The sequence below is a fragment of the Bos indicus x Bos taurus genome, chromosome 15 (genome assembly GCF_003369695.1).
Source record: "Bos indicus x Bos taurus breed Angus x Brahman F1 hybrid chromosome 15, Bos_hybrid_MaternalHap_v2.0, whole genome shotgun sequence".
NCBI classification, from domain to species: Eukaryota; Metazoa; Chordata; class Mammalia; order Artiodactyla; family Bovidae; genus Bos; species Bos indicus x Bos taurus.
The window spans coordinates 32483229-32502567 of NC_040090.1; the positions used below are offsets into that span (position 1 = coordinate 32483229).

Below are 19339 nucleotides of genomic sequence, written 5' to 3' on the forward strand. Positions count from 1 at the left end.
CTGCTTATTTAACTTCTATGCAGAGTACATCATGAGAAACTCTGGGCTGGAGGAAGCACAAGCTGGGATCAAGACTGCTTGGAGAAGTATAAATAACCTCAGATATGCAGATGATACCACCCTTATGGCAGAAAGTGAAGAACTAAAGAGCCTCTTGATGAAAGTGAAAGAGGAGAGTGAAAAAGTTGGTTTAAAGCTCAACATTCAGAAAACTAAGATCATGGCATCCAGTCCTGTCACTTCATGGCAAATAGATGGGGAAACAGCGGCTGACTTTATTTTTGGGGGCTCTAAAATCACTGCAGATAGTGACTGCAGCCATGAAATTAAAAGACACTTACTCCCTGAAAGGAAAGTTATGACCAACCTAGAGAGCATATTCAAAAGCACAGACTTTACTTTGTCAACAAAGGTCCGTCTCATCAAGGGCTATGGTTTTTCCAGTAGTCATGTATGGATGTGAGGGTTGGACTAAAAAGAAAGCTGAGTGCCAAAGAATTGATGCTTTTGAACTGTGGTGTTGGAGAAGACTCTTCAGAGTCCCTTGGACTGCAAAGAGATCCAACCAGTCCACCCTAAAGGAGATCAGCCCTGGGTGTTCACTGGAAGGACTGATATTGAAGCTGAAACTCCAATACTTTGGCCACCTGATGTGAAGAGCTGACTCATTTGAAAAGACCCTGATGCTGGGAAAGACTGAAGGCAGGAGAAGGTGACGACAGAGGATAAGATGTTTGGATGGCATCACTGACTCAATGGACTTGAGTCTGGGGAAACTCCAGGAGTTGGTGACAGACAGGGAGGCTTGTCATGCTGTGGTTCATGGGGTCACAAAGTCGGACACGACTGAGCGACTGAACTGAACTGAAAGAATGTATGTAAAGCATACTATAGAGAAAGAAAAGAAAGCCTCTGAAGCTATCTGTAAAGTCTGATACATTTATTCATTTACTCAACTCTCATTTAAGGCACTTGTGTACTGAATGTGTAGGTTCTGGCTAGTCATGGAGATACAAAGATGAACCAGACATTTTTTCCTGCCCTTGAGAAGACAGATAAAAAATAAAACAATTAGGCTGTTTTAAAAGCATTTACTCAGTAGAGGGAACACAACTCTCCATTTTACAAAACACACAAATGAGGTATAAAGGAGAAAATCACTCACTAAAGATGACATTATGGGGGACAGGGACAGGAGTGACGGGGAAAGAATCACAGACCTTAAGGACGAAATCAGAGTCAAAGCTTTGGGCCTCAAATGGCCAAGCCAATGACTAGCCTCAAGGTCATGCGAGGGCCACATTATGACTTTCTTGGGCCCTAGGTACTTTCGCCTTTGTGGAACGCTTCCTACATTAAAAATATATATATTAGGGACATCCCTGGTGGTCCAGTGGTTAAGAATCTGCCTGCCAATGCAGGGGACACAGGTTCAATTCCTGCGCTGTGGAGGTTGCACATGCCGAGGGGCAACTAAGTCCATGCATCAAAACTACTGAGCCTGTGTTTGCAAGTACTGAGGCCCACACGCTGGAGCCCATGCTCTGCAACAAGAAGCCGCTGCAGTGCGAAGCCCATGCACTGCAACTAGAGAGTGGTGCCTACTTGCTGCAACTAGAGAAAGCCCGGGCACAGAAATGAAGACCTAGCACAGCCAAAAATAAGTAAAAATAAAAAATTTTTTAAGTATTTCAAAATATATTTTATAACTGCATTAATATAAAGATGTACAATCCAAGGTGGATTATATCCATTTTTCTCTTCTGATTAAAAGAAATTAAGACATTTTTATGGGCCACTGGGCACTGTGCCTACTGGGTAAGTCAGCCCTGAATCCTGCTGTCTCTCCACAGCTATGCACCAAGAATTCTCTCCCCAGCTGCCAAGTCACATTGCTCTACCGCTTCCAAGATTCTGTCCTCTACTGGGTTTAACTGATCAAGTGGCTAAATCTTTTTTTTGTTTTTTTCAAGTGGCTAAATCTTATACCATCTAAATCCACAAAAAAAGGTAACCTCATTCTCGACTCATGTAAGCACTATAAAGTTACTGGACAGTCATTTGCCAATAATGTGTATTCTATGTTTAAGGAAGGTTTAGATATATCCAAGAATGATCAATCCCAACCAAAGAAACAGACATGTCATGACCTGCAAATGGCAAAGTCCTAGGAAGCATGTGCTTGGCATCTTGGGGACAGCCAAAAAGTATCTGTTCATCTGCTCATTCATTCAAGCACAAGACAGTCATAAAACACATCTCTTCCCTTATAAAACCATCTAAGGAAGAAAACAGATAATACATATGCAAGTAAATATATATTTATAGTATGAAATAATTTCTGGTAGCAGTGTTATGAAGAAAATAAAGCAGAGTGAGAGAAGAAAAAAATGAAAAAGTAGGCTATCATGTGGCTACATGTAGACACTCTGGTTTCCCCAAACAGGTTTCCAACAAAAGGAGAACATGGGCAGGCTGGATAGGAAAACTAGCCCATGCGGAATGCCTTATTTCCTTGGCTTTTACGTGGCTCCAGAGCAACAACCACCTTCCTCAGTGATTAAGAAAAAGTTGTAAGTCCTCATTTGGCATAGCTATTTACTTGCTATATATCAACAAACAAGGCACTTCTCTCCATGCCTCAGTTTCCCCAAATATAAAACGAGGAGGTGGGCTTAAGTGATTTTCAAGGTCCATTAAAGTTAAAATACTGTAATAATTCATGCCAAATCTAACTCCAAAGCTTTGGAGTCAGCTATAATACTCTGACTTTCTAGACTACCACAGTTTCCTTAGCTACCACAGAAGTGAAAGCAAATGCCTCTACTGTGGTGAGATGTGATATAACAGGATGCTACCAAATTAAGTCAATGAAAATTTACCAAGCAACGACCATGCATCAGAAATCTCCATCACTTGGAGGAGGGCCTCTTGCCCTAGCTTCAAGCACCTGTTAACTGCAAAGGGCCCTAAACTCTGGAACCCCACCCACCAGGGCAACCTGGCACTTGCGAGGTCTCAACTGATCCTTTCAAGTCAGAGACTGAGCAACCACGCAGCTAGAGACATCACTCTTTCACAGAACCTTAGAGATGACTAAGTCCAACCTTTGCCCTGCGGTAGTCACAGTCCAAGGGGTAGAGTGGAGACAGACTATTAAACATAATATGATAAAGATAACCATTGACACATAAACAAAATGCTGTGTAAATCCAGGGAAAGGAGAGATTAGCTAGTTTCTAAGCCTGTTACGAATACAGCAAAACCATCATGCTAGCTGCCTCTGTCTCCTGGGAAAGATACCATGGCCTGCTGAGTGATTAGGATAACATGTCAAGTCCAAAGTTTAATGGCCTACGCATATTTGTAACTTCCACTTTCCTTCTTGCTCACATTCTTCTCTAACTCCTTAGCCCTAGCAAGAATTCAAGGCCAATTAATTAAAGTGCAATTATCTCATTTTTCAGACCTCATAAGTCATCTGGGGACCATGAAGACATTGGTCATGCTTAGTCAAACCGTGAAGCCTGCCATGGCCAGCACACTGGGCAGCGGAGTGAGAGCAGACGCTGGCTGGGATAACTGCTATGGCTGCTGTCTGCCCACCACTCCACCCCTCCCACTATCACCAGAAAAGCACAATCTCCAGGCCAGCTAACTGGAAAGCTTTTTAAAACAAACTTTTCAAATTTCTACAGAAGTGGAAGGAATATTTAATGACCTCTCTCACATTCAACAATCATCAAATTTGGGGGCATTTAATGCTCACTTCCTGGGTTCTTCAATTCCTACCTCATAAAATTTCTATTTCTCCAACTGGCTTCCTCTCCACCTCGTCCTCCTCTCTCTCTCCTACCTGCACTCCAGCTTTCCACACACTCTTTACTTTTCTACCCATCCTTAAAGACCAACCCAGATGTCACCTCTTCCAGAAGCCCTTCAAGACCGAAACTATAAAACTCCTGAAGCCCATGTGTCTGGAATATTCACCCACCTATGAAATCTCCCCCCAGATTTTCATTGCCACACCTCGTTGGTCCAGACTTTATCTTGTGCTCTCTCCTAGACGTGCAGTCACTTTCGAGGTACTCTCTGCCAGAACAATTCATAACAGAAGCAGCCACAGTAATCTTTATCAGACACCATCTGACTGCATCAGCCCCCTACTCTGACAACTATGACAATTTTCTACTGCCTTTGGATTAAAGTCCAAAACTCCTTGGTATGACACACAAGGCACGTCATCATCTGGTACAACCAGCTACTTATCTCAACACCTCCAACAAACGGCCTTTCACTCCAGCCTCACTCCATCACCTACCACTCTAACATGCTCCTCCCTTTTCTCCCTCAGTGCTTTGGCTGCTGCTGTCTTCTCTTCCTAGAATTCTTTCCTGACCTTCACTCTCTAGTTCATTTCTATTCCTTAAGATGCAGCTCAAATATCACCTCCTTTGTGACATATTCTCCAACTTTATTCACTCACACCCCCATTCAACAACTGTTAACTGATCATGCTATGCTCTAGACAGGGAATACAATAATAAATAAACAACAGCTCTCACTCTCAATGAGCTTAGAGTCTAGCAGATCTCCTCAGGCAGAGAGTAGTTCCCTTCCTCCTCTGTTCTCCAGAAATTTACAATTTGCACAAATCTCTAAGGTCATATTTATTACATTTAATATAATACTTGTTTCTGAGTCTGTTTTTATCTCTAGACTCTAATCATCTTGAGGTCAAGGATCTTTTACTTTTAAGGCTTTATTAAGGCATAGCAACCATCTCAGGTGGACAATTCACTAACTGTTCATATATTTATAAAGTTGTACAGCCATCTTCTTTTAAATCATTTCCATCACACTATAAAGAAAGCTCAAAGCTCACTGGCCAACTCCCCATTCCTGTCCCTAGACCTGCTGCTGCTGCTGCTGCTAAGTTGCCTCTGCTGCTGCTGCGAAGTCACTTCAGTCGTGTCCAACTCTGTGTGACCCCAGAGACGGCAGCCCACCAGGCTCCCCCATCCCTGGGATTCTCCAGACAAGAACACTGGAGTGGGTTGCCATTTCCTTCTCCAATGCATGAAAGTGAAAAGGAAGTCGCTCAGTCGTGTCTGACTCTTGGTGACCCCATGGACTGCAGCCTACCAGGCTCCTCCATCCATGGGATTTTCCAGGCAAGAGTACTGGAGTGGGGTGCCACTGCCTTCAGTTGTGTCCAAATCTGTGTGACCCCATAGACAGCAGCCCACCAGGCTCTAAGCAACCCCTTAATCTACTTTATATCTCTATAGATTTGTCTGTTCTGGATCTTTCATATAAATGAAGTCACACAATATGCTGTCTTTACTTACTGGCTTCTTTTATGTATCATAACAGATAGCATGCTTTTCAAGGATTATCCATGTATCATGATACAGCATGTATCAGTAGTTCACTCCTTTTTTGTAACAGGTAATCTTCCACTGTATGGATATACATTTTATGTATCCATTTACCAGTTGATAGACATTTGAGCCATCTACTATTTGGCTATTATAATACTGCTATGAACATTTGTATGTAAGTTTTACGGAGACATATGTTTTTATTTCTTGAGTATATTTCTAGAGTGGAACTACTGGGTCATATGGCAACTCTATGCTTAACCTTTTGAGGTACTGCCAAACTGTTCTCCACAGCAACTGTACCATTTTACATTTCCACTAGCAGTGCATGAGGAGTCCAATTTTTCTACATCCACAACACGTGTATAACATCTTTTTGATTATAGCATCATATTGGGCATGAAGTGGTGTCGTGGTTTTGATGTGCATTTCTCTGATGGCTAATGATGTTCAACATCTTTTCAAGTGCTTATTGGCCATTTGTGTATTTTCTTTTGAAAAAGGTCTAGTCAGATCATTTGTTTATATTTTACTGGATTATTTACCTTTTTCTTATTAACTGGTAAGAGCTCATTACATATCCCAAATATAAATCTCTCATCAGAAATATGGTTTACAAATATTTTCTCCCATTTAGCAATCCAAAGTAGTCTGATAATCATCTGAATCCTACTCATTTTCACATTTCAAAGAACTAGCACGTAATCTGACTCATTGCACATGTTCAGTAAATGTTAGGTGGACATTACTGCTTTTAACTGCTTTGAAGGCAAGAATAATGCCGTACTTGTTCAGCATCTCCCTCACATGTCACACCTAGCACTAGACCTAAAGCACATGCTTTGGAAATACACAGAGGCTGAGTAACTCTCACTTGAACAAAACAGTGGGAATGATGTTGCAGAAGAATCCAGAAGAACTGGGAAAGCCACCTGAAACCAAAAGAACTTATTTACATTGGCTACTACCAGTTACCCCTGAGACTGCTGCTGCTCCCCGAGAGTAAGAAGCAATTCTTACAGTGGCCCACACTAAGAAGTAGTCATCAAAACGTTCCATTACTTAGAAAACCAGCCACCCTCCCTCCACTCCCTCAGCCAGTGAGAGAGACAGCAAGCACACGACAGCACTAATTGAAACGCTGGCTCTGCTTGAAATGCGCTTTCTTCTCCTTCAGTTCAGTTCAGTTCAGTTGCTCAGTCGTGTCCAATTCTTTGAGACCCCGTGAATCGCAGCACACCAGGCCTCCCTGTCCATCACCAACTCCCAGAGTTCACTCAAACTCATGTCCATCGAGTCAGTGATGCCATCCAGCCATCTCATCCTCTGTTGTCCCCTTCTCCTCCTGCCCCCAATCCCTCCCAGCATCAGAGTCTTTTCCAATGAGTCAACTCTTTGCATGAGGTGGCCAAAGTACTGGAGTTTCAGCTTCAGCATCATTCCTTCCAAAGAAATCCCAGGGCTGATCTCCTTCAGAATGGACTGGTTGGATCTCCTTGCAGTCCAAGGGACTCTCAAGAGTCTCCTCCAACACCACAGTTCAAAAGCATCAATTCTTCGGCGCTCAGCCTTCTTCACAGTCCAACTCTCACATCCATACATGACCACAGGAAAAACCATAGCCTTGACTAGACGGACCTTTGTTGGCAAAGTAATGTCTCTGCTTTTCAATATGCTATCTAGGTTGGTTTTAACTTTCCTTCCAAGGAGTAAGCGTCTTTTAATTTCATGGCTGCAGTCACCATCTGCAGTGATTTTGGAGCCCAGAAAAATAAAGCCTGACACCTTTCCACTGTTTCCCCATCTTTTCCCCATCAAGTGATGGGACCAGATGCCATGATCTTCTTTTTCTGAATGTTGAGCTTTAAGCCAACTTTTCACTCTCCACTTTTACTTTCATCAAGAGGCTTTTGAGTTCCTCTTCACTTTCTGCCGTAAGGGTGGTGTCACCTGCATATCTGAGGTTATTGATATTTCTCCCGGCAATCTTGATTCCAGCTTGTGCTTCTTCTAGCCCAGCGTTTCTCATGATGTACTCTGCATATAAGTTAAATAAGCAGGGTGACAATATACAGCCTTGATGTACTCCTTTTCCTATTTGGAACCAGTCTGTTGTTCCATGTCCAGTTCTAACTGTTGCTTCCTGACCTGCATACAGATTTCTCAAGAGGCAGGTCAGGTGGTCTGGTATTCCCATCTCTTTCAGAATTGACCTAAAGAGACAGCCTGGTATCTGGATCACATCAGAGATGCACAGCTGGCAAAGGTGCTCCATCCTTTGTGGGTTTTAAGTTAAAAAGTGCTCCTCCTCTTAAGCACTAGCATGAAGTCCTTCATGATTATCAACAGCCTATAGTAAATACTGAATACTTTCCAAACTTGTAAGCATACAAATAGGACTGAGGGAAGCTTTGGGAAGAAGGAAAAACTGAAGAACATGGTTGGTTCTACCAGAAGGCCTAGATCAGTGGGGCAGGAAATGTCTCTATCATCTCTTCCTATTATTCAAGCTACAAACATAATCCATGTCCTTCAACCTCATGCCTTTCTTGCCAGTCACTGTGTCACTCAAGTTCAAAATCTTCTGGTTTCCTAATACTGCCTGTAAGAGAAAATAAGAACTCCCCAGTAGGTTACATAGTGCCCTCCAAGAATGCACTGACAGTGAGCTCACGTGACCACATAAGGCCATGACCTGCCCCAGACTACCTTCCAGTTTCACCCGCCTCTGCTCCTGCACACCTCTGGCATTTAACATGCGCTCTCCTGCACTATACATAATACACCAGAAAGCACACTTTGAAATTAGATAAATCTGGAAGCACTACTTGCCTGGGTTAAGGTATGTCTTCCCTGCCTCTCTAATCCCTTCTCCATTTCTGTCCCCAGAGTGATCTTTCTAGAATGCAGATCTGATCCACGCCACTCACCTAAGTGCTTAAAGTTCTTCCACAGTTAATCACCCAGTACACATAAAAATCCAAACTCCTCAGCGATCTCACACCCACCTCCCTTTCTCACCACGCCCCACCCTCTACTCACCATGCAGCAGTGACACTAAACCTGACTCAGTGCCCTGCTGTTCCCTCCCTCACCTCCCACCTTGCTCATGTTGCTCCTTCTGCCCAGAGGCTCTTTCCCTTCTTTTCTTGGCTGATTAACCTCTGGTCATTTTTCCCACACCAGCTGAAATGCCACTGCTCTGGGGAGCCTCTCTTGATCTCTTGTCCCCCATTTTCTGTGCTCACAGAGAGCTCTGTGAGTCTCTGTATCGCAGCAGTTGTTACATCTGCTTATTTCACTAACTCTTCCACTGGACTACGAGCAGCCTGAGAGCAGGGCCTAGGTCTTCATTATCCTTCATAGCTAAGACAGTCCCGTAATAAATGCTCAGTGCATGCTTGATGAATGGATACATGAATAAACAGGATTCTCCCGCCATACACACAAGCCTGGCCTAACACATACCTTTATTACTTCTTTAAGCCGACGACACTGTGACTCAAGTGTCTCACTGACTTGTCTCAGTAACAACTGTGTGGTAGAGACAGGATAAAAAGGCAGCTCTTCAGAATCTCAGACCAATGTCCAGAACTCTCCTCCCACTCTACATTCATATTTCCAACTGCCTAATTAACACCACCACTTAGATGTTTACATAGGCATCTCAAACTTAGCATAGACAAACACAAGTTTTCTGTATTTCCTTCTCCTCACCCCAACAAAAATTTCTCCTAGTCTGTCCTGTCAGTACACAGTAACATCAGCCATGGTGTTGCCAACTACTCAAGTGAAAGCAAAACAAACTCAAAAAGCCTGAAAGTCAAGCCTGATTATTTTCATTCCCTTACGTCCCATATCCAATCCACCAGCAAGTCCTGTAGGCTCTACTTCAAAGCATTCTAATTTCATCTCGCCATCTCTGCCACCCTACTCACACTCCCCCTCGCCCCCAACTCCAAAACTATCATTTCTCACTCAGACTACTGCCAACAGCCTCTTAACTGCCCTCCTCGAGTGCTCCCCTACAATCCATTCTTCTCAAAGCAGCCAGAAAGATCTTTTTTAAAAATGCAAATCAGCTCGCCTCACTATTTTAAAAACCATCCAAAATCATTGTACTCTCAATAAAATTCAACACATTCAGCAGCATCTACAGGACCTTACATATCTGACTCTACCAAACTCTGTGACTTCATACGGTACTATTTTTCTCTTGCTCACTGTAACTCAGCCCCACTGGTCTTCTTTGGTCCCAAGACATGTGTAACCCGTTACCACCGATTTGTAGTTGCTTCTCCCTCGACTTGACACAGTATGCTTCCAAATCTTCAAGCTGCTAAGTCTTCTTCATTCAGGTCTCAGTTTAAATATCACCTCCTCAGAGGCATTCCATAAACCTCCCAATTGAAAGTAGCATCTCTCCTCGAGTCATTCTCCATCCTTTTCTCAGAGTATTTAACACCATTTGAAGTTATCCTGCTAGTTACTTATTATCTGTGTTTCCCCTATTAGAAAGTAAACTTCTCAAGAGCAAGGACCTTCATTGTCTTGTTCACTGCTGAATTACTGGGACCTAGAAAAATTCCTGACATTCTGAAGTTGCAAGTATTTGAATAAATAATATAGATTATATATTTAATAAATGCTTGACGAATGTGTGAGTGAATGAATTAAGGAATGGAATGGAAAAGGCAAAAAATAGTAAGTGCACTCTATGTAATATTTTTATGGCTGCTCACTTTTCTCCACCCTGCTTTTGGTTTTGCTCAGATCCCCACAATCTCTTGGACCACTGCAGTACTCCCAACTAATTTCTTCTCCTTCGCCCAAGCTGATTCTTCCAAAAATAACTTCCACCCTTCTACCAGATTTGATCATTCTGAGACATATATCTGAGTGTATTATAAGTTCAAGCCTCTTAGCATGTTGTTAAAAAGGCCTTGCCGACCTTATCACTCACTGCCATCCCCCTACATTTAATCTATATTCCACTAATACAGGAAATCTTACAGTTCCCAGAATATTCTATGTGGAATAGAATAGAATAGAATATTCTAACGCCTCTAAGCCTTTGCAGATCTTTTCATTTTGCTGGACTACTCTTCCCTTTCTCACAGACTATCTACTGAACTCAATCCTCAAGAACCATCTCAAGCATCCTCTGTTAAGTCTTTAATGATTCCCTCAAGCAGTTAGTCACTCTCTCCTTTGTCACCACAGTACGTGACACACACTTGCACTACACTGCAATCATTTGTTTCCATGTCCGTCTTCCTCTGTGTGACCATTAGCCCCCTGAAAGCAGGAGTTATGTCTTCATGTTTGCGTCCCCAGCACTGTATCTGGCGTATTGAAGCACTCGATAAATGCTGACTGAAGGAATGAGTGGATGTCTTAATTCCTCAACCTGGCATTTGAAGTCAACCTCATACTGGCTCCAACCTATGTTTCTGCATTTAGTACTTAGTCCTCTCTTACTTTGGAGAAGGCAATGGCAACCCACTCCAGTGATCTTGCCTGGAGAATCCCAGGGACGGGGGAGCCTGGTAGGCTGCCGTCTATGGGGTCGCACAGAGTCAGACACGACTGAAGTGACTTAGCAGTAGCAGTAGCAGCCTCTTTTACTTGCTGATCCCCAATCACATTTACTTTCTCATATTTACTTGGGACCTTTATTTCTAACGCTCTCTCTCAGTTCAGTTCAGTTTCTCAGACATGTCCAACTCTTTGCGACCCCATGAACCACAGCACACCAGGCCTCCCTGTCCATCACCAACTCCTGGAGTTTACTCAAACTCATGTTCATCAAGTTGGTGACGCCATCCAACCATCTCATCCTCTGTCGTCCCCTTCTTCTCCTGCCCTCAATCTTTCCAAGCATCAGGATCTTTTCAAATGACTCAGCTCTTTGCATCAGGTGGCCAAAGTATTGGGAGTTTCAGCTTCAACATCAGTCCTTTCAATGAACACCCAGGACTGATCTCCTTTAGGATGGACTGGTTGGATCTCTTTGCAGTCCAAGGGACTCTCAAGAGTCTTCTCCAACACCACAGTTCAAAATCATCAATTCTTAGGCACTCAGCTTTCTTTATAGTCCAACTCTCACATCCATACATGACCAAAGGAAAAACCACAGCCTTGACTAGACAGACGTTTGCTGGCAAAGTAATGTCTCTGCTTTTCAATATGCTGTCTAGGTCGGTCATAACTTTCCTTCCAAAGAGTAAGTGTCTTTTAATTTCATGGCTGCAATCACCATCTGCAGTGATTTTGGAGCCCAGAAAAATAAAGTCAGCCACTGTTTCCCCATCTATTTGCCATGAAGTGATGGGACTGGATGCCACGATGTTAATTTTCTGAATGTTGAGCTTTAAGCCTCTCATTAATGTTTTAATTAAATTAAATTAAGCTTTAATGCTCTCTCTAGTGAAACTTAAATCATCCATTAAGGTCCAGCTCAGGCGTCTCCTTCTCCATGAAGTCTTCCCTAACCATTTTGATAAGAAGAGATTTACTTCCCCAACAGCACTTTGATTTTTCTACTGATGAGGTATTTAGAATGTCTTACTTTATAATTATAGCCTTTCTAATTGAACTACATGGGCTACTTTTCTAACTGAACGATGAAAGCTCTTTGAAGGCATGAAACATGAATTAGTATTATTTCTTCTCAACATAAGTACCTAACACAGTGCATTGCACAAAGCAAGCAGGTATCACTAAATGTTTTATTAGTGGAGAAAAGTATGTTTAATAGTATGCTTAGAGATAATAAGCCTCCTGTCCTTCACATATATGTGCTTTTACCTTTGTATAAATTGGTCTCCTGATCACATGATAAACATTATTCTTGCTTTAAGAATGAGCCCAACGTCATATCTTCTCCGAAGTCTTCCCTAACTCTCCCAAATATACTTTCACACTTTGCCATGTACCTGTGGTACCTGTACATGACTTCACTCATCACACTACATTGGTCATTATCACTTAGGGGGTCCCTCTCCCTACTAGACCATGAACTCTTGAAGCACAGAGTCTCTTTAAACATTTATGGGGTTCTTTTGGTTTGGTTGTTTTTTCTTTTTGGCCACAACGTGCAGCATGCAGAATCTTAGTTCTTTGACCAAGGATCGAACCCATGCCCCCTGCAGTGGAAGAGTGGAGTCTTTACCACTGGACTGCCAAGGAAGTCCCTCTTTAATCATTTATGAATCCCCAACACAAAATAAAGTATCTGGCAAAATTAAATGCTTAATAAATATACAGTGAATTTTGAAAACAGTAAATTAATGTTATAAAGTATACCAGCAATAGAGATTATGGCATCCCATCGCTGGGTTCAAATCCCAGTTCTACTTACAAGCTATCCACCCCTGAATAAGTTACTTGGCAATGCCTCAGTTTTTACTCATCTGGAAAGTGAAGACAATAATAGTATTAAAAGAGAATTAAAATAGCTAATGCATGTAAAATGCTTGGTGTAATGCCTGCCATGCAGCATGCACTAAAAAATTTAGCTATTGTTTGTTATCACTAGAAAGAGAGCTAAATGACAGGAAGCTTAATGACAGGCTCAGCAAGAGGGTGGGCTCAATCCTATGGGCAAATGGGGAGTAGAACGCCACTGGAGACGTCCTCAGTAACAGACACACTCAGTTACTGAGAACATCCTACTGGGAAGGGGGAAGGAGGGCAGAGGGAACAGACCACAGCAGGGCTATGCTCTCTGCCTCCAGCTTCCCCTTTCCCCACTGGTTCTCCCTAGTTGCTCAAGGCCAAAAGCCCCATGGCCACAACTCAGCATCCTCTTGGGATAGCTGCACTTTAGAGGGAACTAATGAGTTTATGTTTACCGACAGATTTTCCTCTGAGGAGCAGAGAGATAAATGACTTCAAAAAGGGAAAACACAAAGAAATAAAATAGAGAAGAGGAATGACACTGGGTGGATTATCCTGGGTTGACTTCCACAGAGTAAGCTTTTAGGCCAATAGCCCTAGGTGAACTGAACCTAATTAACCCCAAGTGGAGTGAACCTAAATTCATCAGAGGATTCTCTTGCAGGGCCATGTGCCTCCATCATGGGTCAAAGATGCAAAGAAGTAGGATCTAGGAAAAGAGGACTAAAAAGATGAAGCTACAGAAATAAGAATTCTAGCCCAATCTGAAGAATACTGCAACAGAGGAAATCAAAGAAGGAAGAGGCTGACCAAAGAATGATAAACTCCCTTTCACTGTTACTTAGTTGAGCTAAGTTGTGTCCAACTCTTTTGCGACCCCACAGACTGTAGCCCACCAGGCTCCTCTGTCCATGGGATTTCCTAGGCCAAGAATACTGAAGTGGCTAGCCATTTCCTCCTCCAGATGATCTTCTCCATGCAGATCTCCTGCATCGGCAGGTGGATTCTTTGTGTTTAAACACAGACTAGGTGACCACTTGCGGGGAGTGTTTGACATGGGTAAATGGATTAGATTTAAGATCCTTCAATAAGCATTTGAATATCTACTCTACGATAACTACTGTGAAAGATTAGGTGCTGGGAACACAGAGGTGAAAAATAATATGGTCTGTCCCCTCAGTAAGTTCACTGCTCACTGGGGGAAACAAACAATGCAACACAGTAAGGAAAAGCAGGTCCTCAGACTCTGTGCTTATGACTCACTGCTGAGCAGTAATATGGCATTAATTAAAATTGGAAAAGCAGTTTATAAGCAAACAGTACTGTCAGGAGCTACTGTATTACTGCCCGGCCAGGACAGACAGTATGTCAGTTAATCTTTGCAATTTAGTCAACACTTCCTTAAACCTGAGTAGAATCCACATCTACAAACATTCTCATTTATTCAACAAATATAATCAATGTCTGCTATTGCCAAGCACTGGGTAAGGCAGAGGAATGCAGAGATGAGAAAGACAGTTCCTGCATTCAAAAAATTAGAACATTCCTCTTCATCTTTTCTTATTCTCTCTCCAACCTTCCCTTATTGACCAGCATGTGTATGTGCTCATCGTGCCTGATTATTTGTGACCCATGGACCCGCCAGGCTCCTCTGTCCATGGACTCTTCCAGGCAAGAATACTGGAGTGGGTTGCCATTTCCTGCTCCAGGGGATCTTCCAGACCCAGGGATCAAACCCATATCTCTTGCATCTTCCACATCTCCCTCACGGGCAGGCAGATTCTCTACCATTGTACTGCCTGGGAAGCTCTTTATTGACCAGAGGACACTTTAAATTCCTTCTGGAAGTAGATGAGTTATTAAGTAAAAGGTTAATTTTAAAAAGAAAGAGTGAGCTGGGGGAGGTGGGGCGGTGGGAGGTTTGTAATGGGAAATCAAATGGGAAAAACTGTAGACATGTAGACAGGGTGTCTGCCAGAGTATGAGACTCTGACTGCACAGAAAGTCAAAGGTTACAGTATTGGAGGTTATATGTAGGCCTTTTTGTCTACAACTTTCCTATCACCATTTTTTCTACTCTTATCCTAAGATTATGAGCACAGATTATTAATAATAATTACACCTTCATTCGGTCATTCTCTACCATTTACCTAGTACCCAACAGGAATTACAGGACTCACAAAGCAAAGTAAAATACTTTCAAAGCTGCAGGAGACCTCTAGAAGTCATGTGGTCCAAACCCATCATTTCAAAGATGAAGAATTAAGGTGTGGAATCTCTCATAAGCTCTTATCTTCAAACATTTATTGAGTCATACTCTATGCCAGGCACCAAGGATATAAGGATGGATAGGAAAACAGCAACTGACTTTATTTTCTTGGGCTTCAAAATCACTGCAGATGGTGACTGCAGCCATGAAATCAAAAGATGCTGGCTCTTTGGAAGAAAAGCTATGACAAAGCTAGACAGTATACTAAAAAGCAGAGACATCACTTTGCCAACAAAGGTCCATATAGTCAAAACTATGGTTTTTCCAGTAGTCATGTATGGATGTGAAAGTCGGACCATTAAGAAGGCTGGGCACCAAAGAATTGACGCTTTTGAACTGTGGTGCTGGAGAAGACTCTTAAGAGTCTCTTGTACGGCAAGAAGATCAAACCAGTCAATCCTAAAGGAAATCAACTCTGAATATACACTGCAAGGACTGATGCTGAAGTTCCAAATACTTTAGCCACCTGATGCCAAGAGCCGACTCATTGGAAAAGGCTCTAATGCTGAGAAAGATTGAAGGCAAGAGGAGAAGCAGACAACAGAAGAGGAGATGGTTGGATGGCATCACCAACTCAACGGAGATGAGTCTGAGCAAACTCCAGGAGACGGTGAAGAACGGGGGAAGCCTGGAGTGCCACAGACCATGGAATTGCAGAGTCAGACACAACTGAGCAACAAAAAGCACTTTCAAAGAGAACTCAGTCTCAAAGAGTGTGATTCCGAGTCAAATCACCTCTGTAAATGAAGTCCCACCCTTACACAGTAGAAATATCTAGCATAGGACAGCATGGGAAGTTATAGTACTCATACTGCCCACAGTGGTTAAGAGCACAGATGCTGGAGTCATCTTGGATTTGAACCCTACCTGTCACCTACCATCTGTCCAAATTAGGCAAGTTACTTAAATCTCTGTGCCTCAGTTTCCACATCTGTAGAATGGATATAGCCATAATAATATCTATCTTGTAAAGTTGTGGTATGAAATTAGATAATGCATAGAAAACACTTGGCACAGGAACTGGCACATAGTAAGTACTGTATCATTTTGCCTTCAGCACTCTCCCGCTGAGCCCTGGCCTTAGAATCCTTCTGAACACAGTCTTCTAAGCATCTATTATCATCTGGCTGTCTCTGAGATAAAACAAAATCTGCTATTCCTAATCTAAAACCTAGGTCTATCATTTATAACTAGTTTTGTTTTTTTTTTTTTTGCACACTACATTATGCTACTACTCATTTTAAAATGATTAGTCTTTAAAAAGTCTTTAAAAAAAAATCTGAAGATACATTGTCAGATAGCCAAGATTAAACTTCAGTCACACATGCCTCAATCCTTCAACAAGCTCTTGATTTTCCCTAGAGAAGAAAATCCCTGGAAACAAGGAGCATTTATCAAATGTCTACAGGGAGAAACCCATGGGAGAGAAAACAAAAAACAAAACAAACAGTCCAAGATTGCTACTTTGAAAAAGCAACAGATGGGAATATCTACAGTCTGCCTGAGAAAAGAAGATATGATACAGATTGCCACTTCCTCCTTGATGTACCTATGGCACCTACTCCACTGACACAGCACCTGTGACACAAATTTGTACTTATCACTCTCTACCCAGGCTAGTCTGTGACCTCCTTGAAGGCAGTTATCACACATTATCCATCATGATATGATCAAGCATAGCACACTACCTGGAACAATTAATTAAGTTTGATGAATTGATAAATGAATACAGAGAAAAACCATGAAAGACAAGGAAAGAGGGTATTAGTGTAGATCAGACTAGTTCTACAAGACAAGAGCGCCTTGGGCTTGGACCTTAAATACACATAAGATTTGGAAAGACACAGGGAGAAAGGGAAGGTACTCCAGGCAGACAGGACAGCACAAACAAAGGCCTGGCAGGAATCAGAAACATGGTTCACTGGATGTCAGAGCTTTAGCCACGATTTAGTTCAACAGTTCAATTCTCATAGGGATGCTGTAAACATTCAATTTTTAAAAAAGCACATACTACTAAGGAGAGGAGTGTATTACCACTATTCAAAAATAATTGTTGAACACTGTTCGGTGCCTGCTTTATGCCAGGCCCCACACCGAGTGAAGGGACTGTGACCACGAGCAACACAGACCTGGACTCTGCTCTTGGGCAGCCAACAATCTAGTGGGGAAGACACAGACAGTTAAAATAATGCTTGGTAGATGTGGGCTAGAGGAAGTACAAGGAGGCTGAAGGAACATAAAATAGGGTCACCCAATCAGTGGACAGTAAGAGAAAGCTCCCTGGCTTTTAAAGTGTGGTTTGAGACACTCAACGGGTTCTGAGTCCCTTCAAAGACTACGAATCTTCAAAGTGAGTTTTTTTTTTTTTTAAATAAAGGGTTTCATGACTAAGGTTTAAAAACCACCAATCTAATCCAATCTTTTCTTTTAACAAGAATAAATCAGGGCCCAGAAAAGGTAAATGATGCACTAAAGGCAACAATAAGTTAGCTGTAGGCTGCTTTGAACTTGATCTGGAAGCTACTCACTGATCTACATGATATCATATCATTTTGGCAGATGGACAACTACTGGGAGCAGACACATCCAGAATTCACAGGAACTATCCAGGCAGGCAGGCTGGCCCCAATAGGATGCTGAAGTGCTTTTTTAAGCTTAGGTCCCAAGCCAGGTCTCCATGCCAAGATGGTGCCTCCAATTCCTCTAATGGCTGGCCCACTACCCCTTCACGAAGGAACTCACAGGCTCCAGGAGTAAGTCAGCTTCCAGGCCTCCAAGCTGGTATCCATGCTTTATCCTCCCCAACATGCTCAAGCACCCTATGGTGTTCAGCAAGTGAAAGAACTTAGCCAGTCATCACAGCCTGTTTAATACCTAGCCTGAGCTGGCTAGACCCATAGCTTATCTCCCTAACTGCCACTGGGCTGGTCACTCCCCATGACCAGGGAGGGGCTCAGCAGAATCATGTTATTGGTAAACTAAAGGATCTGTATAGAAAAACCATATTCTTTTAGTTAACCCCCACTCTGAACCTCTCAGGAATGAAATGCTGCTTCACATATTTGTGATGGGTCCTTTGTAGATTAAGAAAGGGGTAGTTTACTTTGGTAAGATGAGTCTGACTTGAGAATGGAACCTAGGTGCTCAGCATAGCACGGTGGTGTAAAACTTAGTTCTGCACAGCAGAGGCAGACTCTAGCTGGAATCTGCACTTCCCCATCATGAACTGTTGGAATCCTGGGAATGCCACTTAGCCTCTCTTGCCTCAGTCTCATTTACAAAATGCAGTAAACACCAACTAATTCACAAGGTTGCTGTTAATAATAAATGAGATAATGCAGGCTTTAAACGGGAGCTGGTTTATGATAAGGGCTCAATAAACAGTGGTCTTTTCTACTAGTAGCTCTTTTCCTAAGCCCTCTTTTCTATTCAGGAGAAGCAGTAAGTGAAACCTAAACTACCTTAACTACTATAGAAAGTAATAATGAAAAAGAAAAAAGGAAAGGAAAAGAATATGAATAAACTAATGGCTGCTATTCCAGATTACTTATGCTAAGGACATCTGATACTGGAAAACAGATCAGATATCCTAAAGAAATCAGAGCATGCAGTCTTTCCATAGAAGTGGCATCTTAGCTAGGTTATCCATTACTTCTTTATAATCTGAGCTTCACAGTAGTCTCTCTACCAAGTAGAAAGTGTTAAAGGAGAGCAATTCTGATACCACATGCTTCTTTGTAAACCTGACCTTTCATTTTTCAGCTTCAACCCATCTCCATCATAAAGACTTCAATGACTCTCAGCAGATTTGAGTGCTTGTCTCTAGCGCCCCACTGAATCTATTACACCCTTCCATTATAAAAAGTATCTAGTATTGCAGCGGGCCATTTGCATGTCTTTTCTCTACATTACAAATTGGTAAAGATCCTGTCTTACTCATTTTTGAATTCCCAGTGCGTAATACATGGAAGATTCCCATAATTACAAATTAAAGGATGGATTTCACCTTCTGTTTCACTAGTTAAGGATGCTAAAAAACAGCTGGGGAAGCATTAGTAGAAACTCACTCACAAACTAAGGTCAGCCAGACCATACCCCTGCCTCTCCCCCTCCTTATTTGAGCTTGAAGGGAAAACTGTTCCTGCTTCCCAGATTTACTTTCTTAAACACACAAGGAAAAGGACAGAACCAGTCCACATAGAATTTCCAGACAGCAGATTATATTATTTCTTACTAAATGAAACAAGGAACAGAAGTTTCTGGGATGAATGCTAGTGCTTCATAT

General features: G+C 42.3%; 1 protein-coding gene across 4 annotated transcripts in view; it reads right to left on the bottom strand.

The window, feature by feature from the left end:
• Positions 1-19339, bottom strand: part of RNF121 (ring finger protein 121) — an 83192-nt gene that overhangs the window by 61945 nt on the left and 1908 nt on the right. Inside the window, exon 1 of one of the 4 annotated variants that reach the window (XM_027563016.1) lies at positions 17797-17877. The exons of the other annotated variants lie outside the window; for them this stretch is intronic. Within the exon in view, the coding sequence (XP_027418817.1) occupies positions 17797-17862 (66 nt within the window). The 5' untranslated portion in view covers positions 17863-17877. Of the gene's footprint in view, positions 1-17796; positions 17878-19339 lie in introns of those variants that run through there. 4 annotated transcript variants of the gene reach the window in all.